The following is a 27,753-nucleotide window of genomic DNA, read 5'->3' on the forward strand; positions in this document are numbered from 1 at the left end:
AAAGGTTTGTCTTTCCCCCTGTATCCCCCCTTTCCAAACCCTACCACAGAGATATCATTTGTTCCTGGCCATTGGCATCTAGTGGCATCAAGACAAATAATCCCCAGTGTAAGGGGGTGGGAGGAGGAGCGTGGGGGGAGCCGCAGTCCCTGCAGCAGGGAGGTGAGCACCCAGTGGGCGTCACAGCATCCCTCCCTCCTTCCCTCCCTCCATCCCCACCATGGGTTCTGCTGTGGGAGAGCACCCACGGAGCCACCCCGAGCTAGGCAGGACCGTGGGGCACTGGGAAGACTTGTATGCTGCTCTCACACAGATCTTTTCTTTGTGCCTCAGTTTCCCTGCGGGAAAAGAAGCTTCTCCCCCCCCTCCCTGGGACCGCGCTGGGTTCGGTACAATAGCAAACCTCCACATTATTATTCTGGGGGTGGAAAGCAGCATTACTCAGAGCCAGGATTGCTAATAACGCACTAAATATAGCGCTTTCCATCTCCAGAGTGCTTTCTGAACTCTAGCTCATGAGCCCTAACCCCTTCCAGAGACGGGGGCCAGGGCACCGGCCGGTATCGCTGTGTGGGCAGGGATGCTGGGAGAGCAGCGAGACGACATTCCCCGTGGATGCTCCTGCCTGGGGATGTTTCCCATCGTGGTGGAGGGAGCAGGTGTCGGGTCAGTCCCTCCTGAGCTTGCCCAGGTTGATGGGGACGGGGGCCGTAGGCTGAGGCGCCAGGGCAGGCGGGCAGCGAGGGACGGGCTCCCGCAGCCTCTCGGTGATGGTGGGGAGCAGCTGCTTCTCCCACTCACCCTGCAAGAGAAATCAGCACCGTGAGACCAATTAGGAGTTTTGGGTACTTGGAGACTCTGTGTTTCTCCCTGCTTGTAAAAATGAAATGATCTTTAATATTTGAGGTGTTTTTAGCCTGAACTAGGATGTTTTCTTATGAGATGTTACTAATTATTTGTATTGCAGAATCACCTACGCATCCCCTTAGTGGCGCAGACATCTGCGGTGCACCACGTCGCGCAAACCCACCACAATTAGGGAGTTTCCACCCCAAAAAGTGTTACCCACCAAATCAGATGGGGACGACTCAAACCAGGGAGCCCCACCGACCCACTGTGTTCACAGCCCAGCCCTGAAAAATGCTCTCTAGCAGGTATTGGCAGGCAGGTTGGTTGGAGGCGACGTTTGCAGCGTGCCAGCGTGGATGTTCATATGCAGCTGCTGCGAAACAGGAGGGATGCAGCAGCCTGGATGAGGTGCTGCGGGGCAGAGCAGGGGAAGGGCTATCACAGCCATCGGGACTCAAGGTGACCATGGCCAGGACAAAACCCCCAGCTCTGCACATGTATGGGGGCACCTTGTCTTGGGGCTGTTCCCTACAAGGAGCAATGTGCTGGAGTCAGACAGTGCTGAGGGCTGAGCCCGCCGGGCAGGATTTGGCTCAGATGTGATGTGTTGGTCTGGGTTAGTGGCCCAGTGAGACGCAGGCAGGGGCTGAGAGGGTGAAGGGGGGCTCGGTCTGGGCTGAGCTCTGGTTCAGTGATGCTACAGTTTGGCTGCTGGCTGTGCGCTCAGGCAGAAACATTGGTGAGAGGCTGAGCCGCAGCATGAGCAGGAGGAGGTCTGGAGAGGAGAGGTAGAGCTGTGAGTCATCAGCAAGAAGATGAAAGTTGAATTTCTGTTTTCAGATTAAATTCCTTGTAGTATGTCAAGCGAAACGGACCAGAGCCTGCACCAGCACCAAGAAAACCCTTGGGGAAAGGTGGAGGGGGATGGAGGGACCCTCCCAAAGCACACGGGGAGCGACTGGAGAGGGCACAGCAATGCAGGGGAGCACCAGCTGGAGAAATTACTATTTTCCTGTACTCTTTTAGCTTAAGAGAGCAGTTCAGCATGTTTAGGGTGCGCCTGCTCCAGGGCTTGGCCCCAGCCCTGAGCCCATCTGCTGTGGCATTCTGCCCTGCTGATACGTCCCAAACCCTGTGTTCACACCTTGCCAGCACCCTGCTTTTGGGGTAGATTAAAGGCATTTGGAGTGTCTGAATAGTTGTTATTTTCAGTGGGTTTTGAGTGGAAATCTGCATATAGAGAGTATAGAGATTTCACTGCAAGCCCTTACGGGTGCAGGGGACTCAGGGACAACGTCAAGCGTTACCTTGAGATTTTGCTCAATAATTAACAGCACTCAGGCCTTCCGCAAATCTCGTCAGGTTTGGGATTGCTGAACTGCAAAAGCACAATCTTAATTAGAGGCTGGTGCTTTTCTCTTGGCAGAAATAGCGTGGAATAAATGAGATGTCTTAAAATCGGACTCGCTCTGAAAACACCAGCAGAGAGGAGGGACAGCTCAGCTCCTTCTCCCTCGATGCCATGCTCGTGACCCGCTTTGTGCCAGCATCAGCTCTGCTCTGCTCTGGTGTCTTCTGACCACCCCCATACCTCTCTGAAATCAAGAGTTGCTTAGGCTGTGGTTAAGAGGCTTAATTCATAATTCTGCCTCTGCATAAAACTTCTGCACCACTTTTGTCCCTGCAGCAGGGCACAGCATAGCCGAGAGGTGCTGGGTGTCCAGTCCCAGGGAACTGGAAAGGTTTCTGCCCCTCCAGAGCAGACTTTGCTGAAGTGGGTTTACCAGGAGAGAAAGGTGATGGTCATCCCTGCAATCAGCTCGGCATTCTCCAGCGCTGCAGTGGATTACGGATTGTTTAAGTTTATTGCACTGGTAAACAGCGTCAGGAACTGATGGTGATAGGGACCATCAGTGGTTTTAAATCTTCATTACCGTCATTGTCATGACCATCATGCCTGGATCTGGTTTTTCTTTAAAGATCTCATGTCCCTTTATCCTTCGTGTTTTGCTGGATCTCTGGAGACTGCACAGATGCTGTATGTAATGAGCTCTCTCTGCTGGGACCTGATGTCATTTGCCAGAAATCCTAAAAACCACCTCATGTTTCTCCTCAGCTCTGGAGCTAGCCCTGCTTCAACACTCAGCGAAAGCAGCCTCCAAATTGCTTTATGCAAATGCATCTCCTAATTGAATCTGGCCGAGCACATCCACAGTGGGCTCATGTCACACTGTTTTAAACACCGGGGCTGAGCTGGGCTCAGTGTCCTCCTGAGGCTGGGGGTTCCCTGGGCAGCTCCAGCTTCCCCGAGCCCGCCGGGTGCAGCTGTGTCCCGAGCACCGGAGACCTGTCCCGTCTCATCGGGGTCACCCTGTGACACAGCCCTGTCGAGCTGCTTTTTACCTATGGCTGGGAGTTTTGCCATGAAGCTTTGGTTGTGGAGCTCTACGTACCGGGAACCGGACGGCTGAGGATTTGTTGCAGTGCACCGAGATTGGAGCAAAGCTGTACAGGGATTTCAGCACATCTCTGTTGAATGAGTTCCAGGGGACAGAGAAAAACTGCTGTGGGACGGAGACCTGCGGGCACATGCAGACCTCCTCGTCGTTGAACCTGGGGCAGGAGAAACGCCACAGTGAAACGCGGCAGTGCTGTCCCCTTTCAGCACTTGGATGTGTCTAATTCCTCCCTGCCTAAAGCTCGGTCTGGAACAGCTCTGAAGTTGGTGTTGGGAGCAGGGAGAGCCTTGTGCAGCCAGCACCTTGGGGTGAAGATTTGGGGCCAGCCAGACTGCTCGTGAGCAGGACACCCTGGGCAAGGTCAGCATCTCGCCCCTCTCATGGTGGGGGGATGAGCCACAGCCTGCTTCTCTGGCAGGGATGCCTGGCCTCTGCCTTGGCCTGTAAGTATTTTGCACATGAGCACTTGGCCATGCACTGACTCTTGCCGGGAAGTCCCTCCCTGGGAATGCTCTCCCTTCCCGGTGGTTCTCCCTACACCGCCCTCCTCAAAGCCTGGGTTTGGCTGCCAGCTCTGGGGCAGGGGAGAGCAGGGCTGTGCTCCAGCTCCCAGCCACGGCTCCCGAAGCCCACACTGCCAGAGTGCCCCCACACACCTCCTGCACAGCCAGTGCCTCAGACCCCACTTTTTAAACCTTTTTCTTTTCCAGTGTTACTAGCAAAGGGCTCTTCAACGGTCCCTCTCCCCTCGGCACCATGCAGGGGCTCTGTACCTGTTGACGAGGTTGAAGTATCGGTGCAGGTAGCCCGGATCCACGGCGCTTTTGCAGAGCTCCAGCTGTGTCTGGGGGTAGTAGTGCACGTAGTTGACACACATCTCCTCCAGGATGCCAAACCCACCCTGTAGCACAGACACGGAGTGTTGGCAGCAAGGTCCAGTTCTGCCCTGCCAGGGCTGCACAGGCAGCAGGGAGGGCAGGGGGGGTCAGGAAGGCACAAAGCTCACACCTGTGTGCACACACTCCACACGTACACACACATATACACACACACACACTCCTTCAGGTGCATGGGATGGGGATGCTCATCTGCCCTTTACACAAGGACAGACTTTCAGGCTAGATTGTGTGGTTTACATTAAAATGCAGATTTCCTATAATCCCTCTGCTATATTTAGCTTTGTCCCTGCTGATGGTACCTCTGACAGGCTCTTTTTTGCTGCCTATATAAGAAAATAACATGCACTGTCAAAAAATGCCACTTCTCTTTAATTACAATTAATCCCCGGTGGAACAGTTTGTGATGGGAATTAGAGTGACATGTACTACTTCTCAATTAGCACCTTAACATCCCCCTGCAGGCAGCAGATCCTCGTGGTCTCGCTTCTTTACCACCCTCCCTCTGTTTTCTGGCTGTGATTCAGCCTGGGTTCATGCAGGTGCTCACTTTGGGGGTGCCCCCAACCCTGGGGTGCAAGCAGAGGCAGGTGAGCTCTTGACCCCACTCACCACAGTGGCTCGGCTCCGGTCCTCCGTGTTGTATGTGCATGTCGTGATGAGTTCGTCACCCTGGGGGGTTTGAACAGAGACATGTGGAGGTGTGAGAGTGCAGGGTTTCCTCTCTCCCATCAGCAAATTTGGAGACCAGGGAGTTTGTAACGAGCAGATCTCTGCTCCCTGTTTCCCTGCCAGCGCTGGCTGCGGTGCCACAGGAGCCTTTACTAAACTTACATCCTCTGGGGAGATTCCCTAGGACGGTGTTTCTTGCTTTCCTCACTTTCTAAGAATTTCGGCAGGGCTGAAGCACCAAACAAAATTGCACTTAGGCAATATTTTGAATTGCTAAACCTGCACGCAACTTGATGGCACAACTGCCTTCCGCCGCGGTCAGTGCCGGGGCCCATGGGGACACCCTGGGGTGCAGCCCGGGTGTGTTTCATTGAAACTGAGTCTTTGTAGTGGTGTCTGGGGGCACGATGCATCCCGTAGGTGCCCCCCACTTTGCAGCCGGGTCCTTCCTCACCCCTACAGCATGCTCAGTCTCTGTTTTACCACCCGCTCCCACCACAGTTGCTGCCATATCTCTTCCTCTCCTTCTAGCAAGCAAGGAGGGAGGGGGCACCCCCAGTGCATGAACAGTTCACCCTCACCCCCTCCCCACAACAAGCTTCCCTCTGCAAGAGGAAGCCCAGCTAAATTTGCTGCTTCATTTAGCCCCCGACACGCTTCAGGTGCCCACACACCACTTTCGTGCCATGTTCAATGAGCCGTGGTGTCCCCAAGGCACCCATGCAGGGGTGGCAGATACGACCTGGGGACTGGGGGGGAGCATGTTCTCCTGCAGCCCCCCGGGAGGTCCCAGATGGCAGCGGGTGCCTGTGCGTGGGCAGGGGCTGCCATCGGCGGGGGGGATGAGGCAGTGGAAAGGAGGCAGGAGCCACAGGGCTGCGGGGTCAGGGGAAGGTCTTGCGCTATTTGGAAGACACCATGGTTTTTGGAGCCACTCACTGGAAAAACTGCAACCACCTCCTTCAGCATGCGGATCTCCTGGGAGGGAAGGAAAGGGGCCACGTCAGAGCAACCCGTGCCTGGAGGAGCCCCACGGGTGACATCCAGCCACAATCCCCCGCAGCCCGCTGTACCTGGAAGTGAGGGCTGTAGTGACCGTCAGCATTCACGACCTGCCGCTCTCTCCCGTCCCGAGACAGCACTGTCACCACTTTTCTTCCTGCCAGGTGAGTGTGGAGCTGGGAGGCGAAGATGTGGATGCCGGCAGCGGGTAGAGCCTGGGGGAAGGATAGCTCAAGCCCCTGTGCCCAGCCCTGTCCCTCTCCCCTCCCTTGCTGCGTGCTCAGGACTGACTGTCCCTGGGTTGGCTCCCACACGGGGGTTTCAGGGTTTGCTGTACCCTTGGAGCAGCATAGAACCGAGCTCCCAAATCCAGTGTATGTGCTGCTGTGCCCTAAGTCAGCACAAACAGCTGAGCCGGACGCTGCTTGCTTCCTTGCCTTTGTTAGCAGTGCCACAAATGGTTCCTTTTGGGTAAGCGCTACAAAAACATCCACTAAAACTTTCCTGAGAGCAAGACGGGTGTTTTGAAACTATCTGTGAGAGAGCTCTTGGTGAGGTCCTTGGCAGCAGAGACCAATCTTCCCAACTCCGTGGGGGAAGGCACCGCTGGGGCACAGCCAGCTGGGCAGTGAGTTTTATGGGAATGGTACCCTGGGGAGCCGGAGCAGATGGTTCCCCAGGAGAGCAGCTTTGAGGGGGATTCAGTGCATCCCAACCAGCTGCTTGCTGTTTGTACACAGCAGATTTTTCTTTCCAGCACAACCTCGTGGTAAGGGGTTCGGGGAGTTTAAAACTGGGAATTGGGGGCCCGGAACTCAGTGTCATATCACGGCTGCCTGGGACCTGGGAAAGGCTGTTTGCAACCTCTATTCTCCAAGGTGAAGCCGGGGTGGAGGGGACAGGCACTCACCAGCTGGGTGCATTTGTCGGTGCAATAGCCCGTGAGGATGAAGGCGTCCTCGCCCGGGGGAATGGCCATCACCGGCGTGTAGACCAAGCCCAGCTCCATGATGCCAGCGTCGTACGGTCGCAGGGTGGCCGTGTAGTAGAGGCGGATCCCTGAGGAGTCGTGGCGACCTGGCGGGTGAGAGGACGAGGCTGCAAGTCACCGTGGGAGAAGTGACAGATGCCAGGACAAGGTCAGGAGTGAAAAATGATGCTGTGCTGCAGTGGGGAGAGGCACACCAGACTCTCGCCCGCAGTTTTCTTCATGCATGTGGTTCTTACTGTTTTTAAATCCTGGAGATTTTCATGCAAGTATCCGCGGATATGTACCTGGTCCCCTAGAGAGCAAGGTAGGGAATGCTGATGGAGAGCCTAAAGCAGAACATATCATGAGGTGCTTTGGAGAACTCCCTCAGAAATATGGCTCATTGCATCTTCTTTACCTGATGCATCCAAAAAAGCTAAGGCCATGCTGTTACTGGGGGCCTGGCAGGAGGAGACGTGCCTGTGGAGCAAGTACTCCTTGCATTTGGAAAGGTTCTGGTCTCTCTTGCATTTGAGATTTCTCCATTTAACCTCCCCTCAGGAGGTGGTGGGAGCTGGAGAAGACCCCGTGCCCATGATGTGCTCTGGCAGATGCTGAGCGTGGGGCAGGCAGAGGCAGCAGCCAGCTCTGCAGAGATGCAGAGCCGAGCTCTGGCTCCCGTTTGCCACCCAGCTCTGTGAGCAAAGGCAAAGGTCAGGTTCAGGAGGTCAGGAGGGGTTCAGGCCAGCTTTGAACTCCCTGTCTCTGGGCTGGAGCCTACACAGGGATAAGAATAATGGGGGAGACACTATTGGTTAACATGCAAAACCAGATAAATTATGAAAGATGTGAGCTCCATATTTATAGACGTGTTTCTTCTCGAGTTGCTGAATGTGCTATGATTGATCTACAGTACATATGCTCTGGTCTCCTAAAAATACACTTGGTTAGTCAAGAAGCTACTTGTTTTTATGTTAATGAAGAAACTGGGTTGTTTGGAATCCTTTTTTTTTTTTTTTTTAAATGTGTCTCCTGACAATGTTATCGAAGCAGGAGTACCAGTAAAACAATGTCTAAATTCCCCCATCCCCAGCCAGGCTGGTGCTGTCTCTCTGGTGACTTTGGCACCACCGTTGCTCCTGGCTCTGAGCTCAGACCCACCAACACCACCTTGCACAGAAATTGGAGGGACACCCTGTGACAGCCCAACTAAACACTACTGTTGCCTTGGATCATGCGCCTGCAGGAGTGATGTGTAAGGGGCAGTTTTCTGTCTGCAGGGCTGCAGACTCAGCCAGGCTCCCTTTCCCGAGCATTCCTCCCCACTGCTGTGCATGCACGAGGATGGGTCCAGCCTCTGCTGAGGATGACTTTGCTGAGACCAGGCAGGCAGCATGGTCGGGATTTAACATATTCCTCCCACTAGGACAGATCTGGACCGTTACTCCTCCAGAAAGTTGCAAACAAGGCTATGATTTTGGCCAGGTTTTCTCCTTTATGAAACCTGGAGCCCTCCCCAGCAGCCTGGCAGACCCTGGCATTGGCCCAGCTCTCCTGCCACTGCCTCTCCGAGGGGGCACCGGGCAACGCCATGCACCCACTCACCTTCGAACACCAGGGGATTGTGGTAGTGAATCTCGAGGCGCAAATATCTGGAGGAGCCTGGGCCACCGAAGGCAAGACCTGCTTCTTCAGGGTAGTAGAAAGCCTGGAAGCAGAGGGAGGGTGTTAGGGGAGCAGTGGGGTGGCTTTCCTGGGGACAAGGCTGAAAAGCCTAAGGGAAATGTCTGGGCATAATCCTGAGACCCACCGTGGGCTGAGGGACATGGCTTGTGCTCTTGGCTGCGCTTGGGGAGCTGGTCTTGCTTCCAAAGGCTTCTCACGTGCCGGCATGCACATGCAATGGCATAACCACTGAGCAGGGGCATCACACCGATGTATGGTACCAAGGAGGTGGGCTGGGGTGAGGTGGAAACTCAGACACGTCAAGGGGATGGGGAGGTCAGACAGGGCTGAATCCAAATCCCAGCAGAGAACGGGGTTGGGGCAGCCTGCATGGGGTGATCCCGAGATGGGATTGGGAAGGGTCAGGACGCAGCAGGAAAGCACCCAGGGGCAAAGTTTTCATCCAGTGTTGGGGGCCCCATCTTGCACCCACCTGAGCTCCCATGGCCCACGCTGCAAGCACGTGCCTGCAGTAGTTGAGCCGGTCTGGCTTCATCTTGGAGTCGCAGGGCCCGTTGTAATGGGGGAAGCTATCGAACTCGGCAGCGCACTGGAAGACTTCCATGTGGTGGACCAGGGCCTCGTTGCCCGCTGTGATCACTGGCTCATACTGCAAAGCAGCATCCGAGAAGGAGGACACATTAAGACTGTTTGAGAGCTCATCCCCGAGGGCTGCTGTCTGTGCGGGCTCCGCAAGGAGCCCAAGGCAGGTATGTCTGCCATCCGTTACTGAATTGGAGACAATTTCTGCCGCGTGATGGGGAGGGAAGGTTGTTCTGGGCATGAGGCACCAAGGGCTAAGAGCTCTTGGTTGGCTTTAGGATCAACCCAGAGTCCACCAGAACCCACAGAGAAACATCTCATCCCTTCTCCTGTGACAGATGCACCTGATCAGCAGAAGATCTTGGTGTCTCTTTGTGATGACTGAGTCCCGTGGCAGTTTTGCAGGGCTGAGGTGACCCTGGGCACATTGCTTTTTCCTGAAGAGGGTCCTGGCCATGTTGCGATACCTTTGCCCACAGCTATTGGGTTTTGTTTCTAGCCAATGGCTGCTCAGGGGGCAGGAAGGGGGATTTGGGGTAGAAAAAGTGACTTCAAACAAGCATGAGGAACAGCTCTGGCTCAAAGCGCCAGCTGTAGAAGGGATCTGCAGCAGCGGGAAGGTATCAGGAGTTACGCACTTTTTACTTACACACAGATGATTCATTTCACACCATCTGTTGGGGAGAAAATCCTCCTTCTGAGTTTTCCTTTGCAATGTCGTCTCTCCCCTGTAAATCACTGAGCACTGGCTTCAGCTCATGTGTCAGGTTTTCCCTCTCCCCGTCGTGTGGTTTTGACTCTGGGTGTGCCAGATCATCTGCTGAGCCACCTCCACGCCTGCCGGGCGATGCTCTCCCCGCAGCTCGTGATGGGCGGTCAGACTGGCGTTACTCCTGCCTTTCCCCAGCACCAGGCTGCCTGCAGGTTTCTGCCTCCCCTTTGGGGGAGGTGACCCAAGCACACGTAACACGTCTGGGCAAAGCACATAAGTTAAATTTATGTCTGTAACCCTGTTTGGGGTTTTTTTTTTTGGAGTATGCCAAATCTCTTAGAAGTCAGTTCATATCCTGGCTTGCTCTGCCCTGCTCTCGCCAGCCCTGTTCCTTTGTTTCCCATGTTTATATATTCCTTGTGGCTCACTGTGTGCCGTAATCCTGCCACGGGTCTGTCCTTGATGGCTACAGCTCTGCCTTCTGCAGGGGGTCAGCTCTGCAAGGGAGCTGCTCTCAGCTCTGCTACCTGCTTGATGTGCTGGATGGAAAGTCACGAACCTGCCACCTCCTGGGGAGAAACTTCTGATTTGGGGGTTTTTAGGAGACATGAGAATGTTACTGGCTGGTGGGATGGCTCTGGGAGATTTTTTGGTACCATGTTGGGTCTGAAAGCCTCCCTGTGAAAGGGCAGGGAAGAGGTGGACTTTGCAGAATGGCTGAACACGACTGCTGATCTGCACCAGGGAAAGCAACCCTCTTCTGCCTCTTACCATGATAATGTGATGTTTGGGGAAGTTGTCTGGGAGCTCTGCCATGTAACACCAGTAGGTTGTCTCCTGGCTGGGAATGACAACGTCAGGGGCCGTTATCTCCATCGTCTTCATGTCCCTGGGCAGGTCAGGGATGGTGATGTTGGGCTTTAGCAGCTGCACCCTCTGCAGTCCCCTGTGGATGGCAGAGATGTTGATGGCTTGGAGGGAATGGACCGGTTTCTCCAGGATCCCGTAGATAAGGTGCACGGTGCCATCCTGAAGTGAGAGCAAAGTATATCAGGTGGTTTTTCATGCAAGAACATGAATGGTGTGGACCATTAGCACCAGTATTAGTGGCATAAATCCAGGAATGGGCCTTTTGAGCCATCCCCAGATGGGAAGCCACCCTGACTTCACCAGTAGCTCACTTTGATGTTTTGTCCCAGAAAGACTGTAGATTTCGAGGCTTTTTTTTTTTTGGCTGACATGATCACGGAGGGTTCCCTACCAGCTGGGAGAGTCTGAGAAGTTTTCCCTAGATGGCATCAGTTCTGTCAGGGTAACATCTTCCCTCTGTTCTTTCAGAGGCCCTTGTTCCTCCTGAGCTCCAGCCTGGGACAACCACATTGGTTAAGGGCTCATCCCACCCTGCGTCCTGGCCCTAGCAATAGCCGTGGGCAGGAGTCTGGGGAGGAACAGCAGAAAAAAACCCTTCCCCCTGAAATCCTCCCTTTCTGCCAGTGTCTGTTGGGAGGGGATACTGCAAGAAGCTCTGCTGAAATTCTACTGCAAGCAAGGAAGGTGCTGCTGAACCTGGTGAGCCCTGGACAGGAGATAAGGAAGAAAGGAAAAGGAGCATAATTTTTTCTTAAGGATCAGAGAATGAAGACCTGAAAGTATTTTCTTGGCTCACACAGAGATTTTTTTCTTCCAGGGCTCTCTGTGTTTTGGCAGACAGTAGAAATTTCTTACCATAAGACAAGCTTTTGAAAACCGGCAACAAAAACTCAAGGATGCTCTGTGCCCACGTTGGCTTTAAAATATCCTGCCACTTTCATCTGAAATGAGCCTTGCACTGATTCCTGCCCGCACCCAGGGTCTACGGCTGCGACTCTGAAGCTGTTCAACATCCCCACTGGGCATGTTTCCCCCAAACCCCATTTCATGGGGGAGCAGTGAATGCAGACCCAGAGAGACTTCACTGAACCACACACAGTCACACCGTAGCAGCTCTATTTGCCACCCCTTTGCTCTGTCTCCTGCCAAAATCCTCCTCTTTGCCTCCTGTTGAACAATACCAACACCTCTTTGTAACACTCCAAACAGTTGGCTCCAGACGGCAAACCGGAGTGATGCAGGAGGGTATTTATATAGACCTAACACATGCTTAACAGGAGCGGATGATGCAAACGAGCTAAAATCTACACTTTGGAGAAGTTTATAAGGGGTTGTAAATAGATTGTGCCAAACATTACTCATGTCCCAGGACTGACATCTGTAGCACGTTTCCTTTCTGCCTTAGACAGCACAAACTCCTGATGCTGTTCCTGAAACAGAACATTGGTCAGGTATAGCCATGCAGGTTGGGGTTTGGAGCTCTGCCCCAGGGCTGGGATGGGGCTAGGAGGGTGCTATAGCAGGGTGAGGATGATGCTGTACCTCTATAAGGTAGTCCTTGGGGTCACAGGTGCTGAAGGCTCTTCTGAAGAGGAGGTAGAGCCCCTCAGGAGCCCTCCGAGCCCCGAGGAGCTGGTAGTCCTGCTGCGAGTCCATGTGGAGCTGCCCCTTGGCATCGCTCCAGGCATCCTGCGGGAAGAAGAGCAGCCCCCTGAGCCCCACACAGCCCGAGGAGCCCGCGGCAGTGACCTCCAGCAGTCCCACGGGTCGTGAGGTCCTTCTCATCACCCTCCTGTTGCTTCACCCTCCGCATCCCAGAGGTGGAAGGAGCCTGTGTTTTGGTTGCCCCACGCTCCCCTCCAGTAGCCCACGGGCAGAGCCGTGCCACCACGGCCCCTGCCACAAGACCCTTGGTGCTCAGCACAGGCAGACCTGCGAAATACGTGACCCAGCATTCATAGTCAAAGAAAGACCTTTACAAGTTGAGATGTGACTGGGGGGAAAGGACGTGAGGGGAGGAAAGCCCACAGGGACACATGAAGGTGTTGCATCAGTCTGTGCTGTGTTTTGGGTGTCTTTGGCTGGGGGGACCTTCTGGTGAGGGCTGATGCACTCTCCAAGACCCAGCTGCTCTCAATTTAGGATCAGACTCTTGCCAGGCTGTAGTGTCAGCCCTAGAAATCACTACCCCTCTTCAAAATCCTGAATTTATTGTGGCCAGATTGTTTTAGCAGCCCAGCAAGGCTTCCCAAAAGCTGCTCATTGTTGACAATGGTGGCAAAGCCACAAAGAGAAGAAAAGCAGTAGGTTACTCCTGTGTTTAAGGATTTCAAGGTTTGGAGCGTAAAATCCTGCAATAATTTGGATTTGAACAGTTGTGTTGTCTTGATCTTTTGTATCTCCTGTTGCTATCTTTTATTTACTGAGAAAAGGCAGTTAAGAAGTACCTCACTGTACGTACACAAGTGGCACGGGTTGTCTTATCTTGGGGGAAAAAACAGAAGAAAAATAATAAAGTATCTTGGCATCATTTCAGCCAGAAGTATAGAGTGATATTTCAAGAACATATTGTCCTTAGAGGGGGAGAGTAAAATCAGCTACATGAAGCTAACATGACATTTGTTTTCATAGGAATATGGTGTGCAAATTAATCTTGTGGTACATGGGAGGTTAAGCAAATTTGGATCTTTAACAGCTGACATACTTATCCAGAAGAAAAGCTTCTGGGAGGGAGAAAACCAGGACTGGAGAGATTTATAGAAATCTCCTTGCAGGATGCTGTTCAGCACTAACAGCAAGAGAAAGCCCAAATGCTGCCCGGTGTTTAATTCAGTGCCGCTTGTCTTTCAGTGGGCACATGAAGGCAGATTAGAAATGATCCTTTATGTTTTTTAACATGATGCTGTGAACTACTGTAGCATTCGGGCCACCACACATCCTGAATGGCTGGCAATTAGCAGGAAAACAGTACAGATAATAAGCCCTTCTTTTCATCCTTTCATTACATTGCAGATCACACTGCGGCTGATGTGAAAGAATGTATTTTATGGCTAATTTGAGGTAAGCAGAGAGGTAAAATTTAACTTACTAGAAAGCCTCACACGGGGAAAAAAATGGGAATTAGTTTCTGCAGCCAAGCGCAATTGCAATAAGCCTAACTGGTGGTCTGGGGATAAATAGCTGCTGGAGAGCAGGGGGCAGTTACTGTAACTGCAGCCCCGGCAGAAAGACAAAGAAAACACGAACCTGGACAAAGACTGCGTTAGCAAGGACAGCAATTTGCAATAGCAATATCAAACAGCAAAATTAGAAATGAGCTCCCCTCCATCTGCTACCACCAGGCGTTTACATACTGCCCAAATCCTTTTGCATGTTTAATTTCTGGTAGCAGGCCGCCGTCAGGTTGTGTTTCCCCGTGTCCTGTTGATCTCTGCGATAGCACCGAACGGGGCTCACAGCTGGGTTATCTTTGCTGGCAGGAGCAGGATGATAACTTTTGCCCTGTCTCAAAATCATTAACGGGAGTTGTGGTTGATTTTTAATGTGACTGACAGCAGCGCACAAGTGAACCAAGGTGTTGGTGCGTCCTGCCCGCACGTGTGTGAGCTGGTCTGTACATCCACCTCTTGGAGCTCTTTGCAGCTAAACGCAGCAGAGACATCCAGGTTCTGGTTCCCCTCAGCCTTGCTGTTGTGCTGCTGGATTTTTTCTTTTGGGGTTTAAGATCCTGTGTCAAACTCATAGTGGAGCCCTGATCTGTGGGTCTCTCTGGGATAGAGACCTCCAAGCACTTTTGGACCCGTCCACCTGAGCAGCGGGAGCGGTCCAGCGTGCGCCGTGCCCTGGATCAGCCCCGCTCCTTCAAATCACGAGCTAGATTCACCCATGGGGACACAACCCCAAAAGCAGCCATGCAAACACACCAGAGACTCACCCCAAAATAAGATTTGTGCCCATCGCTCCAGAGCACGGCTAGGTCTGCGTTCTCAAACTCGCCCCTGTCCGACATCCCGAAGAGGAGCCCAAACTGCAGGTCCCTGATGAGGAGCTGGAAATGCACATCTTGCTCGGGATAGCTGACGTTCCAGGAGAGCTCGAGCAGCCCCTGGGGATCGAGGGGCACCTTGTAAGGAAAATCGCTCCCATGGGGTGCTGAGCCCTGCAGGGCCACCACCAAGATGACCAGGAACACCGCGATCAGGGTGAAGTACATGGATGCCACTTCCCGCAGCTTGAAGCTGGGGCAGCGGCAGGACTTGCTCCCGGAGCTCTGCATGCTGGGCAGGACGGACCCGCACGCCTGGCTTTGCCCATTTATGTGCTGGCCCTCCTGGGCAAGCTGGGTAAGTGATACTCTTTAATTGCATTTGGTTGTTGGGAAATCGCTTTGTTGTATTGACCCTCCCCCCCACCTCCTGGCCAAACACTTGTCATTCGCTGCCTCCCCTTAATTGGCTCTAATTGCACATGGACATTATCAATAGCAATTGAATTCGACTGGGCTGATGTTATTCGCTCTTAAATCTTCCTTAGTGGCTGGAAAGGGCTGTTTACTCGCAAGCTGCTCCTGCTGAGCCCTGCGTGGACAGGCTGTGCCCTGCTTGCGGTGCCTCTCGCCCAGCTCTGCAGCCAGCCCTGCCTGCACCCTGTGGGGAAAAAGCGGCAGGACAGCCCCAGGAGCAATCCCAGCCACAAATCCCCATGTCCCCCAGTCTGGGGTCACTTGTCACCCAAATGGTTGCCAGACTGGGAGGGATCAAAGCCCAGAGTCAGCTGCCAGACGGATGCAAAGTTCAGGTCCCGCTCCCTGCCCACACTGTGCTGGGTGCAGGTCAGGGTATCCCTGTGTGCATCCCTGTTTTCTTTTTGTTCCTCTGAGTAACCACACGGGTCGGTGGCTTGCAGATAAGCTGGCCCAAGTGCACCCAGAAGACCCCTCGCGTCCCCCCACCCCCATTGCAGTGTGCTGCTCAGGCTGCGCCAAGGTCCAGGCTGCACCGTGGGGACCCATCCAGCTGCACGTTCCCTCCCAGGGTCCCCACCAACAGCACAAAACCCACAGAGCTGTTGCTGTGTTTGTTTATTTTTGGAGGCTGGCCTCCGTGGGGACACGTTTGCATGAGATGCTGCCGAAAGCTGAGCTAAGTCAAGCGACCCGGAGCCCCTCAGTCCTTTAGTCGCTGCTGGGTTTAAAATGAACCTCTCGGAGCCGACTGCGGTGTCGTTTGCTGGAGCTCTCGCTGGTGTCAGAGCAGGTCCAGAAGGAGGATCCCAGGAGAGGACATGTCTTTTTGGGTGGTGGCAAAGGTGCCTTCTGCTCCAGCAAGCCAGTCCAACAGCTCAGCTGGAGACAGTGTGGGAGACGGCTGTTCTCCTCCCATCTCAGTCTCCATCCGTTTTTTAACCTGTTAATAATAGTTTTACATGTAATCGTGATCACACCTCCGGGAAAACGCTGCAAGAGTTTATTTTAGCAGGGTAGAGCCCGCCTGGCAGTGCTGAGCTGGGGTCCTGGTATCTCACAAGGTCTTTCCTGCACACCCCAGCATTGGAGACAGGATCCCAGCAGGCGGGAACAGAAAGGGTACAAACAGGAGCAATGTCACCCCAGCTTGTTAACGCTCAGAGAAATCGGGGAAGAAAATTAGAACGGATGGCACGTTATTAGCAGCGTGCCCTATGGTTCCTCGGAGGCCGTGGGGAGCGTGAACGGACTCAGCCACGACGGCGGGAGGAGGCAGCTGATGAGGACTGCAGCGAGGAAGTGGACTCACTGCTGGGGAGTGCAAACTCCTCCTGTCCTCCTCCAAAATACCCCACGGGGATGTATTGCCTGTGGAGAGGACCTCAGGGACTCAGTTTACTTTTCCAGGTGGAAAATTACATTTTTGGTTAATAACCGTCATGGGGACAGAACTCAGCCCTTCTCGGCCTCCTGCCCCAGCAGCTCCAGGCTGCTCTTGTCCCCCACCCAGCAGCGTCAGGGAATGGCCCCCTCACCCCGGGGGCCCCGGGGGCTTTGCGTTGCCTGGATTTCACCCCTGAGAGCACCTGGGAGGAGCAGGAGTCCCACAGTGCTGCTCCAGGTCTCTGGTCCCACTGCTGCTGAGGACACGGTGACCCAAGGGTGGGTGAATGTCCCTGTCTGCTTGTCTTTTCCACGGGGGAGTTTTTTGTCCGTGCTGTACAGTGTTTAGCACTGGGTGGCCAGCTCTGGGATGGGACAGCGAGAGAATATCTGCCCTGCACTGATTATTTAGATAATCATCCCATGACGTTGAGTATTTCAGGAATAGGAAGGTAAATAGGAGATGCTGCAGGCTTTGAGATTAGCTCTTCGGCTTTCTAACAAAGCAATTACCACAAAGGAGCCCTGATAACAAGCAGGGCCTTGTCTGTGCTCCCAGGCATTAAGTAGTAGTGACAGTGTTCGAAATATTTTCCCTGCGAAGTTAAATGCCAGAGTAAACATGATTTTCACCCAAACAGCCAGAAATGAAACTCCTCTCCTCTCCTCTCCTCTCCTCTCCTCTCCTCTCCTCTCCTCTCCTCTCCTCTCCTCTCCTCTCCTCTCCTCTCCTCTCCTCTCCTCTCCTCTCCTCTCCTCTCCTCTCCTCTCCTCTCCTCTCCTCTCCTCTCCTCTCCTCTCCTCTCCTCTCCTCTCCTCTCCTGTTAAATAATTGTTATTTCTTTGCTTTTGTAGCAGCTGGGACTTCAGCTCCAGTTTAAAGATACCTTTTGTCTCTCCTCCTCCCCCTTTTTCTTTGTTTAAAGTCTGATGTATTCTCTTTTGGTTATTAACTTTTCTACGTTAATTGGAATTATAATGAACTGCCTCAAGCTCTTTGATACACACACACTGCCTTGCTTTAGTCTCGGAGTTTGTGGTCTTGTTTTATTAATGCTGGCTCACGTGACAAATGATGCTCTCAGATGCCTTCTGTGCGGAATCCCCTCTGGTCCCCTCTGGGTCTTGGGTTTCACTTGTGGTCCTTGCAGCAATGTCACGGGGGTAGATCCACGTTTCCTAGCCCTGTGTAATGAGAGGAAATAGATTCAGCTCAGTGCCTGGGTGTTTTAATGAGTCATCAGTGTGTGCATCTCTACGTTAAATTTGATGAGGTTTTACTGTCCTAAGACACAACCATTACTCAGGAATGTGGCAATTGATCCAGAGCGTCTTCTCCTTGTCGGGTGACCTGCTGGTTAGAGGTTTTAATCTCTTGTTCAGCTTTATCAGGCAAAAAGCCAACGCAGAGAGAAAGCTGGAGAGCTGAGTTCTCCCAGACAAGCGCATCCCTTGGCCCCATCCCACACCCCATGGGTACAGTGACTGCAGTGCACAGCTCAGCCCCCCACCAGCCTTCCCACTGCTGGTATCAGCTTTAAAAGCACATGTCCAGATAGTGTCACGTGCAGCGGGTCATTAGAGCCACCCGGGAAGGCTCCCACCATGGGGCCACACTCACCGGAGATGTGAACCGAACCCCTGGGGACCCTGCCCGAGGAGCTGGGGCTGCACCTCAGCCCATCTGCGGCTCAGCTCATCTTCCTGAAGGAGGAGGCATCATCCCTGCCTTGGCCTGAGGCTCCTGGGCTCATTCCTGGACACACTGAGCTCTGAGATCCTTGGCTGAAAGCGTCAGATGGACGTCCCTCGCCCTCCAGCCCTGGCTACTCGGGTAGATGTCTGGCTGCATTACAAAAGCCCCTGAGAACAGATTTTTGCCTTGCTCTGTTTCTGACCTCCTTCAAGCATAGATTCACCCACTTCTCCTCCTCTCTTGGCTTTGTTTCCTCATTGTGAAGGGAAAGAAGCTGAGCTGCCAGCATGGCAGGAAGGCAAGTGATCCTCACCGGGGGGCCGGAGGGGGTCCTTAGCTAACAAGTTCTGCCTCCGTCTATTAGAGATGAAACCCCAGGCTGCTGGCATATGCAAGTGGAGCTCCTGAGCTTTCCTGTACAGAAGGAATTTGCAGTGGAACAGCGTAACATGGGCAGGTCAGCTTGAAAACAGCTGAACTTTGCAGATAAGCAGTGAGAATTTATTTAAAGAGGGGAAAAAGAAAAAAAAAAAGTATCTCTCTCCCCCCTTCAGTTTCTCCACAGGCGTTGCTCATAAATCCAGGCAAAGAGTGAGGATCCAGCTTTCCACTCATTACTCTGGGTGTTTATTTTAAGACTTCGATGCGATATCGAAATGCCAGTTTCCTGACTCCAAAACTCTGACCGCTCGGGGCTGGCGCAGAATGGCTTCCCGTGGGCCGGCTGCCGGGAGGAGCACCGGGAGGGCTGTGGGATGGGAGCCGTGGGTTCAGCCCCTTTCCTTGAAGGCAGAGCAGCAGCAGCAGCTTTCTGCGAGTTCTTGCTGGAGCCAATGCCGACATGATTGCGCTGGTATCAGCACAGGAGCATCCTGTGCTGGAGATGAGACTCGGGTGTCCCTGTGCACCCCCTGCCCCACTCCAGGCAGAGTCTGCCAAATCTCCCCGGGCAGAAAAGAGCTAAGGGTGCAGCAATGCAGAGGGAATACCTGGAGCATGCTGCGAGCCCTAGAGAAGGGCTGGTTTTAATGGTCAGCGCTCAGCTGAGTGCCCCAGGCCCCAGCTCAGCCATGCTGGATGCCATAGGAACCGCAGCAGCAGCGTTAATCCCCCCACTGGGTCTTGCTGACCTCGTCCTCTGGCAGAGCCACAAATCCAAACCCTCCTAGGGACATGCTAAAACTACTGTGGCTTTCATTGCCACTAACCACCCTGGATACAAAGCCAGGCCTAAAGGGAGCTAAGCTGTGGTTTCCAGAGCCCTGAAAGCAGCAGTGCCTGAGGAGCTCGGGAAGCAGCTGCCTCCATGGGCAGGAGGCGAGGGCTGCCTGCCTGGAACAAAGACTGGCTTACAGGTAAGTGGGTTTAAGCACACTTGATGCACCAAATTAGGGATTGAAGCAGGCAGCACCCCTTCGAGCTATAATCCATTGCCTCGCTAACATAAACGGAAATTCAATTTCGGCGAGGGCAGGGAGGGAAGAGGAGCTCGCTGTCTGCTCCCAAGCGGCGGGTGCAGCTCTCTGTGCCCCGGGGGCTCTGCCATTCGCAGCCCCCATCCAGCCAGCACCGGGATCGAATTTGCCTTGGCGCTGATGAGGTTAGGCAGTGTCTGACTCAGCCTGGACCTGACGCAGTATGAGAAGGGGGAAAAGAGGTCTGGCAAGTAGGGGAGATGCTCACATGGATGGGCAATCGTGCAGGGTCCCAGGGCCCCCTGCCCTGACTGACGCTGTGTGCAATTTCTCTGGCCGCATCCACCTCTCACCCTTCATACCAGCGCCGCAGAGTCTGGACCAGCCCTGTGGCTGACAGGAACTATTTGATATATGTCGTGGGGTCAAGAGAATTGTTTCTCCTTTTAAAAGGATCACTTTGCTCAGGCCTGTTCCCATAACAAATCAGAAGGGATCTGCAGACTGCTCACTGGCTTTCCCATTCACCAAGAGGGTGCTGGGGCTGAAAATCTGAGTTTACATCCACCCAGCAGAGGCAGAGGTGAGTATTTAATGTCATTATGTCACTGTGGCTTTGCTGGGTCACAGTGCGAATGATTTGGGGTCGTTGTCTCTGAGCTGCATTGTTTTGCATGGGAATCTCCACATGTGGCTGCAGCAGTTGGTATTTAACCCGCAGGTGTGCTGGGTGCCAACTGAGACAGGACACTCGGAGGAGACCGTGACCCAGCAGTGGTGGGTGGGAAGAGCCATTCCCTCCTTGCACATGAGTTTGTTCCCTACGGCATTTGTTGTTCCCTACAACAAATGTTCTAATGTCCCCCTTGCTGAGCCCCTGATTGTTCCAACTCTTGCTTTCTCCTAACCCATTTCTCTTTTTTGCCTTCCTCAGGACCAAATTTCCTCTCTTACACCAAGTGATGCCCCTTGCCTCATCCCCCACGAGGACTGCATCCAAAGGGACCCAGCCCCAGCTGTGCAGTCAGACCTCCCCACTGCCACCAGAGGAGTCTGCCCAAATCCAAGACAGAATAGAACCTCAGCTGCTCTTTACAGCTCGGTCCCACTGCTCCTTCTCCAGCAGCAGAGGCAAGGACTGCCATGCACGGAGGAGGCTGAACAGCTCCCCCATCTCCCGTCTCTCCTCCTGGTCCAGTCAGGCACCCACAGATTCTGCAGAGCGAAAGGCAGGTGGATGGGTTGTGTCTAGCACCGAGCCATGGTGAGCTGGTGATGGGAGAGCAGAAGGACCAAAGTTAGCGAGGAGGACATCATTTACCCTTTGGGAGGTGCTGCCTCACCAGGAGCTCGGGGTTGGGTGCGCAGCCAGGCCCCTTCCCACCAGGATGCTTGTGCAGCTCAGCAGCCCAGAGAAATTCCCTCCCCAGTGCTGTCGCAGCTGAGCCACCTAATGAAATCTAGTCGCCTGTGCATGCTATATTAAGGTTACCATGGATATGGTGCCACAAACACTGGGCTGTGGCTTTGTTATATAAACAGGAGAGATTGCCACAAATACCCAAAATATCTGAAAAGGACAGGAAGAGACAAAAGCGTTCTCTGGGTTCGTTTGTAAAAGGGTTGTGTGATCCAGTGGATAGTGCCACTGGGAGGTGGGAGAGATTTGTGTTAGCTTTGAGAAGTGGAGCATGACCGAGTGGTGGTCTCAGACTGGGTAGCTCTGGAGACTCCCTCCGATCCTCCAACAGGATCTTTCTAAAGGTCGCAGGAGTGCTGCTGGCTAGGCTGCTTACAGACCCTGCTCGTGCCCGAGAGCTGGCTGGGCGCCCTGCAGATCATGGTGGGAAGTGCACCCTTCTTCATGCTCCAAGTTCATCCTAGCTGAGCTTCCTGCACATCTTAGCCCTACCCAATTTCTGCCATACACACGGAAATCCACACCTGACTGCTCAGCAAGACCAGCCAGCTAATCTTGTACCATCTCAGGTACAGAAAGTCCCTTGTACAGTTTGAGGAATCATGTAATTTAAAGAAAAAAAAAAAACAACCTGCTCTAGGAATGGAGGTGGGCTGTAAGGGAGATGGAGACATCAGAGTGGCTAAAATTGTATTGCACTCCCACTCCCCTGCCAATAAAACCACCATAAATAAAGTGGCTTTGCAATAACCATCTCCACGCATTGTAACACAGATTCACGTGTCCCTGCAAAAGATGATCCAAGCAGGATAAACTCTGCTCTAGCCTTGTTCTGACAAGCTCGCTCCAGTCTGATCACGGCAATGTCTCTCCTCCTCCCAGTAGGTGCTACCCCCAAGCTCCCGATCTCCATCAGTGGCTTCCTCTTCTTCTCTGCACTCACCTGAGGGTGATGTTCCCAGCCTGTAGCTGTTTCAGCTCTCTCCTGGCCTTTTAGCTGCCCATGGGACGATCATCCACCCACTTGTTTGCTCTCCTATTGCTCTCCCTGTGCGTCCAAGCAGACATCTTTGCGTGCTTCATTATCCGACATGTGGTGGACAATACCAAACTCAGTGAGGAAAGACCTGCTTTATCGTTTAAAAACACACCAAATCCAGTTTTTGCTCTTCAGATGTAGGACACCCTGCACTGCCCTCTCGCATTACTTGCCATCCCTGATTTTGCAGGACTCATCTTAATTTTCATGAAGTGACCTCTCGCGTCTCTGGAGTGATGGGGAAGAGTTCTTCTTCGGTTTGGTAGGAAACAACAGCAAAAGGAGCTGGAATCTGCTGTGGGCATGGGGCCAGGGGAAGGGCTGCTTGCCATATGAGTTTGCAGGGGGGGTGGGTTGGTGTTGAGCCCTTCTGTGTGGGGTTCTGCTCTTTGATGCTAGTCTTTCTTGTTGCTTTTTCTCTAGCCATTGCTTTCTGGCACTAAGCTGCTTCCTGAAGATTACACAGCAAGCCAGGATCAGAATCCAGACGAGCCGATCCAGGAGAGGACGTGGGGCCAAAAGAGCCTGAGGAGTTTGAAGACGCAGCTTTATCAGCTTAGCAAAATGTTTGGTGCATTGTATGACAAAGGCTGCAGGCCCTGCATGCTTGAGGTTTGTAACAGACAAGTCAGCAGAAGGTCTAATAAAGGGTAGAAATAATGGATAAATATTATTTCCTTCAGAAAAAGCAACACAGCTTCTGTACAGGGAGTGCTTGCCCTACACACCTCTTGACAAGCTTAAAGAGGTCAATAAGCTTGAAGTGGAAGGTGTTTCCCTGAGACACGTTTTCTGACCTTCCAAGGCTGTGACACAAGGCTCTGCATTATTCCCACCACAACCCAAGACGCCCGTGGAAGGATTATCCCCCCTGCTCCTCCCGTGCCCCTTCAGGCCAGAGCCCCCGGATATTCATGCATCTGGGGTGAGGACTGCCCTGTGTAAAGGGGCACGAGGGAATCCGTGGGAGCATCCTTCAAATCATCCCCTGCCTCTCTAAGTCCTTCCTTTTGTTGGCATTTCCATCCAAAGCAGCGGCTGCACTGGATCACGTTCCAGCCGGTCTGACACATCACGTCAGGTGCAGAGGCACGAGCTGAGGGGTGCGATGTGACATGATGTGCCAGACAAAGCTACCACAGAGCAGCCTTCAAGCACACTTCCCCTCAGAGCCACGGTGCTCTGGCTGAGGCTGATGTTGCCCCACAAGCCTTGGCATTTGGTGCTGGCCACGGGCTGGGGATGTTTCACACTGCAAGCGTGTAGCACGCTGACTCGTGGCACTGGGTAATTCATCAGTGCAGGTTAAACCACTTATTTAAGAAGCAGTTTCTCTCTGTTGTTGCTTGGTTAACTCTTTTAAGCAGATGCATCACTTGGCACTCTGAGGTTGTCACCTCCGAGGACAGGAACCTTTCAGAGTAACACGTGGCAGGAGTGGCCCCAGGACATCTTTGGCTCCACACCTGCCTGAGTGGGTGCGGTGAACCACGGCAGCGGGAGGGACACCACGCAAGGTCCCTGTTACGGGCAGTTCTCAGAGCTGTGTCTATAAGCGAAGTGGTTCCTACACTGTGTGTGATTACAGCAGGGGGAAGAAAGGTGGCTGTGGCAGACCCCCAACCTGGGGATCACACTGCTGTTCTCACCTAAACAAAAAGTTTGCATTTAAACACAGCGAAGCATGTGCTCACATCCCAGTGAGAGGAGGATGATGCGGTGGAAACCTTTCAGGCTTCCTTCGTGAATATTTGGGATCAGCTTGGAGACGGCACCTCCATGATCAAGGGGAAGAGGCAGAGCAAAGTGCCCGGCACTTCCATCAGGACCAGCGAGCAGCTGTCACTGGAAGGAGGTAAATCTCCTCCTGCAAAGCTGCACACTTGGTCCTATTTACTGCTGGGGAGCTTAGAGCAAAAACAAATGCTAGACTAGCAAAAGAAAAAAGTCCCTTAGGAATGAAAAAAGACAGTTTTTGGCAGGCGATGACAAGGTTGTGTTGTCACTGTACCTGGCTGCTGTCTCCAAACCCTCTCCCAGGGTCTGCGATAGGCAGAGGATGCGTGGTGTGTGCCAGCAAAACCTGTGGGGGTGCTTTATTAGAGCCCTCATGTTGTGTTTCCCGTTGGAGCAAACCACTGGCAGAGCAGCGTTATCCTTTACTGATACTAAGTGCCCTCTGTTACCCTATTTCAGGTGTATTTATTTTATTTTTTTGCATCTCTGAGAGGCCATGGGCTTGATGTGTGTTGCGTCCCCCAAACTGCAGTTGCTGAAAGAGGCTTAAATCTAGAAAGAGCACCAGTATCCCCAGGCTGGCAGAGCACTGAGAATACATACAGAAAGCCAGGCCGTGTTTCACCAGCCCATTGCTCCCAGCAATACCCAGCTTTGGTTGTGCTTTGTGGTCTCGTAGCCCCTAGGTGAAGGGGAGTGTCAGATGGAAGATGTCTCCAGGGTCATGACAACCAGATGTGAACGTGCCCTTCCCTGATGGCAGCGTTGCGAGTTGCTCCCTGGGGATGGAGCAAGCTAGAGGTGGGGAAAAAAGCCTAGAGAGTGGCCTTGGATGCTGAATGATGGGAAGATCACACGATATTCCTGAGTCAGGTGTTTGGAAACCAAGAATTTTTGGGTTCAGGAGTGTGAACACGTGAACTTGTCGAAGGATTTACACTGAGAATAACCCACTGGCTGTGGTGGGGGAAAGCAGGTGATTATAACCTAAACACTGTACTTAAAACCTACAAATGATTTGGCTCCTGGCTGCTGCTGGTCTGTTTATCCCACAGACTTGGCAAGCACAGGACACTTCCCAAACGGCAAGAGGGGTTGATAAAAGTTGTGGCTGGCCAACTGCCAGCTTCCCAGGCTATGGAATGGCTCCCAAACTGCAGATGCTAATTAGCGCTTTCCTTCTGTCAAAATTTATGTTGTGAAGTCTAGGGGATCATGGCTCTTTGCGCTGTGTTTGTACAGCCCCTAGCACGACGAGACCACGCTCACAACAAAGGTCTTGCGCCCTGCTGCAATATAGAAATATATTATAAAAACTTTTGTCTACTTCATAGCTAACCGATCCTCACAGAATTACTCTTAGAGTTGGTGAACCTCATGTTAGTCCAGAAAATAAGATCTAAACTTGCTCAAGGCAGCCCAAGTTGCTAAGTCCTTGCTATAACATTGTTTTTCCTTGCTTCTATCCTGGGCTCAGATCAGTGGAGAATTGTTTTGACACACTCACTGGGAAGCAAGGAGGCTGTTTATTGCGGTACAGGAGTCCAGGCATAGAAAGCAAAATAAATGGCCCAAGCAAAGAACCTCCATCGTTCATATTTCTGAACAAAGATGCAGTGATGAATTGCTAGACAATGACATTTGACTCATAAAAGTAATAAAAAGCTAAAATTGTTTTTTTTCCTGCCATAGCTTTTCAATATCTTTTGCAGATAGTCCAAGCAACCTTGAAGCAAAACTGAACAGGAACCATGACATAGACAGTTCGGTACTAACCAATATGTTCTATAATAATTAAACAATAATAATCTTAAGTAGACTCTCTAAAGATAAATTGTATTTTCTTCCCTTGCTTTCATTTCTTGTCATTAGACTGAGTGGCTTGCCTGTCAGATCTCTGCACAGGCGTTTGAACTGCGTGCAAAGTGTGCTGAAATTACTGTCAGTAATTAGTTTATTTAGGGACCAATTAATTAAATGCAACTGTTTCCCTCTCTATAGATTAAAAGAGTGCTATAAGCGATACCATCTTAAAAAGAGCAGATGTGCTATAAAAGGACCAGAGACTAATTATTCTCATCAGTCAACAAAGACAGAACGAGTATTGATGAGCTAAAACTGCTGAAGAAAAAAAATTAAGTTAGCTCTTAGGAGTAACTTTGGGGCTGCAAATGCAAGGCAGGTCAGGAAAACGAACGCTGCGGGACAGAAGTCACGCGTCCTGACAGATGGAGACACTCCGGGCTGAACACGCTCGTCTTCCCAGCGTCACTGCTGGGAGGCTGGGAGAGGCAGCGGCCTGCCGGAGGGTCCCTGCTACCCGGGGAGTGTGACAGCTTGCAGACATCGAGACTGATGGCAGGGGCTGCAACCAGGCAGGGCTGGCAGGGCCTCCCGAGATGCACCGAGCATCCTCCGTGCCCCGGGGAGCGAAGGTGCTGAGCTGCAGAGAGCCCGGGGACGAGCGGCTGAGCCCAGGGGATGCAGTGGGGGATCTGGGGCAGGTTTTGCTCCCCTGTCACACCAGCTCGGGGAGGGGGGACAACCTCCATGCATGGCTGTGACAGTCCTGTCCATGCCGGTGCCTCTGCAGGTTGTTCACCTGCTGGAGGGGTGATGGCAACTCAAATCACCGGGTTTTGTCCCAAGTTCTGCTACTACCAATCGCTTCTTTTTTCAGTGCTGGGATGTGATAACCAGCCGGAGATTGAGGAAGACTCGTGAATCCTCACTGCTAGTGCCCAACGTGCCCTGTACAGCGCCAGCGTCTTCGGAGAAAGCTGTGGACGAGGATTTCTAAAGTAGCTGAGGCTGTGCTGGAGCAGACACGCGTTTGGGAAGAGGAGATACCCTCCCCTCCCCAGGGGTGGCTGTCACCGAAACCAGACAGCAAACCCCTCAGCGCAGCTCCTGAGAGGTGCAGGGGAGAAAGTCATGTCTGGTGTAAAATGCCTGGGGACCCTCCTGGGGCTAAATGGGGGATGCTGCGGGGGTTTGCCTTGGTTTTCTCCCATTTGTCCCTGCGGGGGGGGGGTGGGGGATGCTTGGGGATGCACTGGGGATGGAGGCTCCCTTGGCCATACTGCGGAGTCCCTTGGCTATGTGAGGGGGTGATGCAGCTCTGTGCGGGGTGATGCGGCTCTATGGGGGGTGACCCAGCTCTGTGAGGGGGTGATGTTGCTCTAGGGGGGGGATGCGGCTCTGTGAGGGGTGTTGCAGCTCTGTGAGGGGTGACCCAGCTCTGTGAGGGGGTGATGTTGCTCTAGGGGGGGGATGCGGCTCTGTGAGGGGTGTTGTAGCTCTGTGAGGGGTGACCCAGCTCTGTGCGGGGTGATGCGGCTCTGTGGGGGGTGACCCAGCTCTGTGAGGGGGTGATGTTGCTCTAGGGGGGGGGATGCGGCTCTGTGAGGGGTGTTGCAGCTCTGTGAGGGGTGACCCAGCTCTGTGAGGGGGTGATGTTGCTCTAGGGGGGGGATGCAGCTCTGTGAGGGGTGTTGCAGCTCTGTGAGGGGTGACCCAGCTCTGTGAGGGGGTGATGTTGCTCTGGGGGGGGGATGCGGCTCTGTGAGGGGTGTTGCAGCTCTGTGAGGGGTGACCCAGCTCTGTGAGGGGGTGACCTGGCTCCATGGGGGGTGACCTGCCTCCGTGAGGCGGTGACCCAGCTCCGTGGGGGGGGTGACGGGGTCCGTGGGGCCGCCCCCCATCTCCCCCCACTCCGAGGCCCGGCCGCGATGGCCAGGACAGACCCTCATCCCGCATCGTTGGGGGGGGGGGGGGGTGACGGGACACACGGGACGGGCACGGACGCGGTGGCCGCCTCCCGCTCCGCCGCGGTGCGGTGCCGGGGAGGGGGGGGGGGCCGGCAGCACGCGCCGCTGCCCGTGCGGCCCCGGTGCGGGG

General features: G+C 53.4%; 1 protein-coding gene across 1 annotated transcript; it reads right to left on the minus strand.

Annotated features, from left to right (window-relative positions):
- Positions 1 to 667: 667 nt before the first annotated feature.
- Positions 668 to 14,974, minus strand: DBH (dopamine beta-hydroxylase). Its single transcript, XM_074923827.1, has 12 exons — positions 14,633 to 14,974; positions 12,241 to 12,387; positions 10,600 to 10,857; positions 9,007 to 9,183; positions 8,454 to 8,556; positions 6,789 to 6,955; positions 5,950 to 6,093; positions 5,816 to 5,854; positions 4,817 to 4,876; positions 4,082 to 4,209; positions 3,303 to 3,462; positions 668 to 802 (listed from the first exon to the last, which is right to left on the minus strand). The coding sequence occupies exons 1-12, from the start codon at positions 14,972 to 14,974 to the stop codon at positions 668 to 670; spliced, it is 1,860 nt and encodes a 619-aa protein (XP_074779928.1).
- Between the last annotated feature and the right edge of the window lie 12,779 nt (positions 14,975 to 27,753).

The sequence above is a fragment of the Athene noctua genome, chromosome 20 (assembly GCF_965140245.1).
Source record: "Athene noctua chromosome 20, bAthNoc1.hap1.1, whole genome shotgun sequence".
Classification (NCBI taxonomy): Eukaryota; Metazoa; Chordata; class Aves; order Strigiformes; family Strigidae; genus Athene; species Athene noctua.

Coding starts and splice junctions, on each gene's coding strand:
- DBH (XM_074923827.1), bottom strand. CDS start 14,974: ATGCAGAGCTCCGGGAGCAAGTCCTGCCGCTGCCCCAGCTTCAAGCTG. Junction 4,877..5,815: donor AGGTGGTTGCAGTTTTTCCA/GTGAGTGGCTCC, acceptor CAAACCCCCCAG/GGTGACGAACTCATCACGAC. Junction 803..3,302: donor CCTCAGCCGTCCGGTTCCCG/GTACGTAGAGCT, acceptor TTTCTCTTGCAG/GGTGAGTGGGAGAAGCAGCT.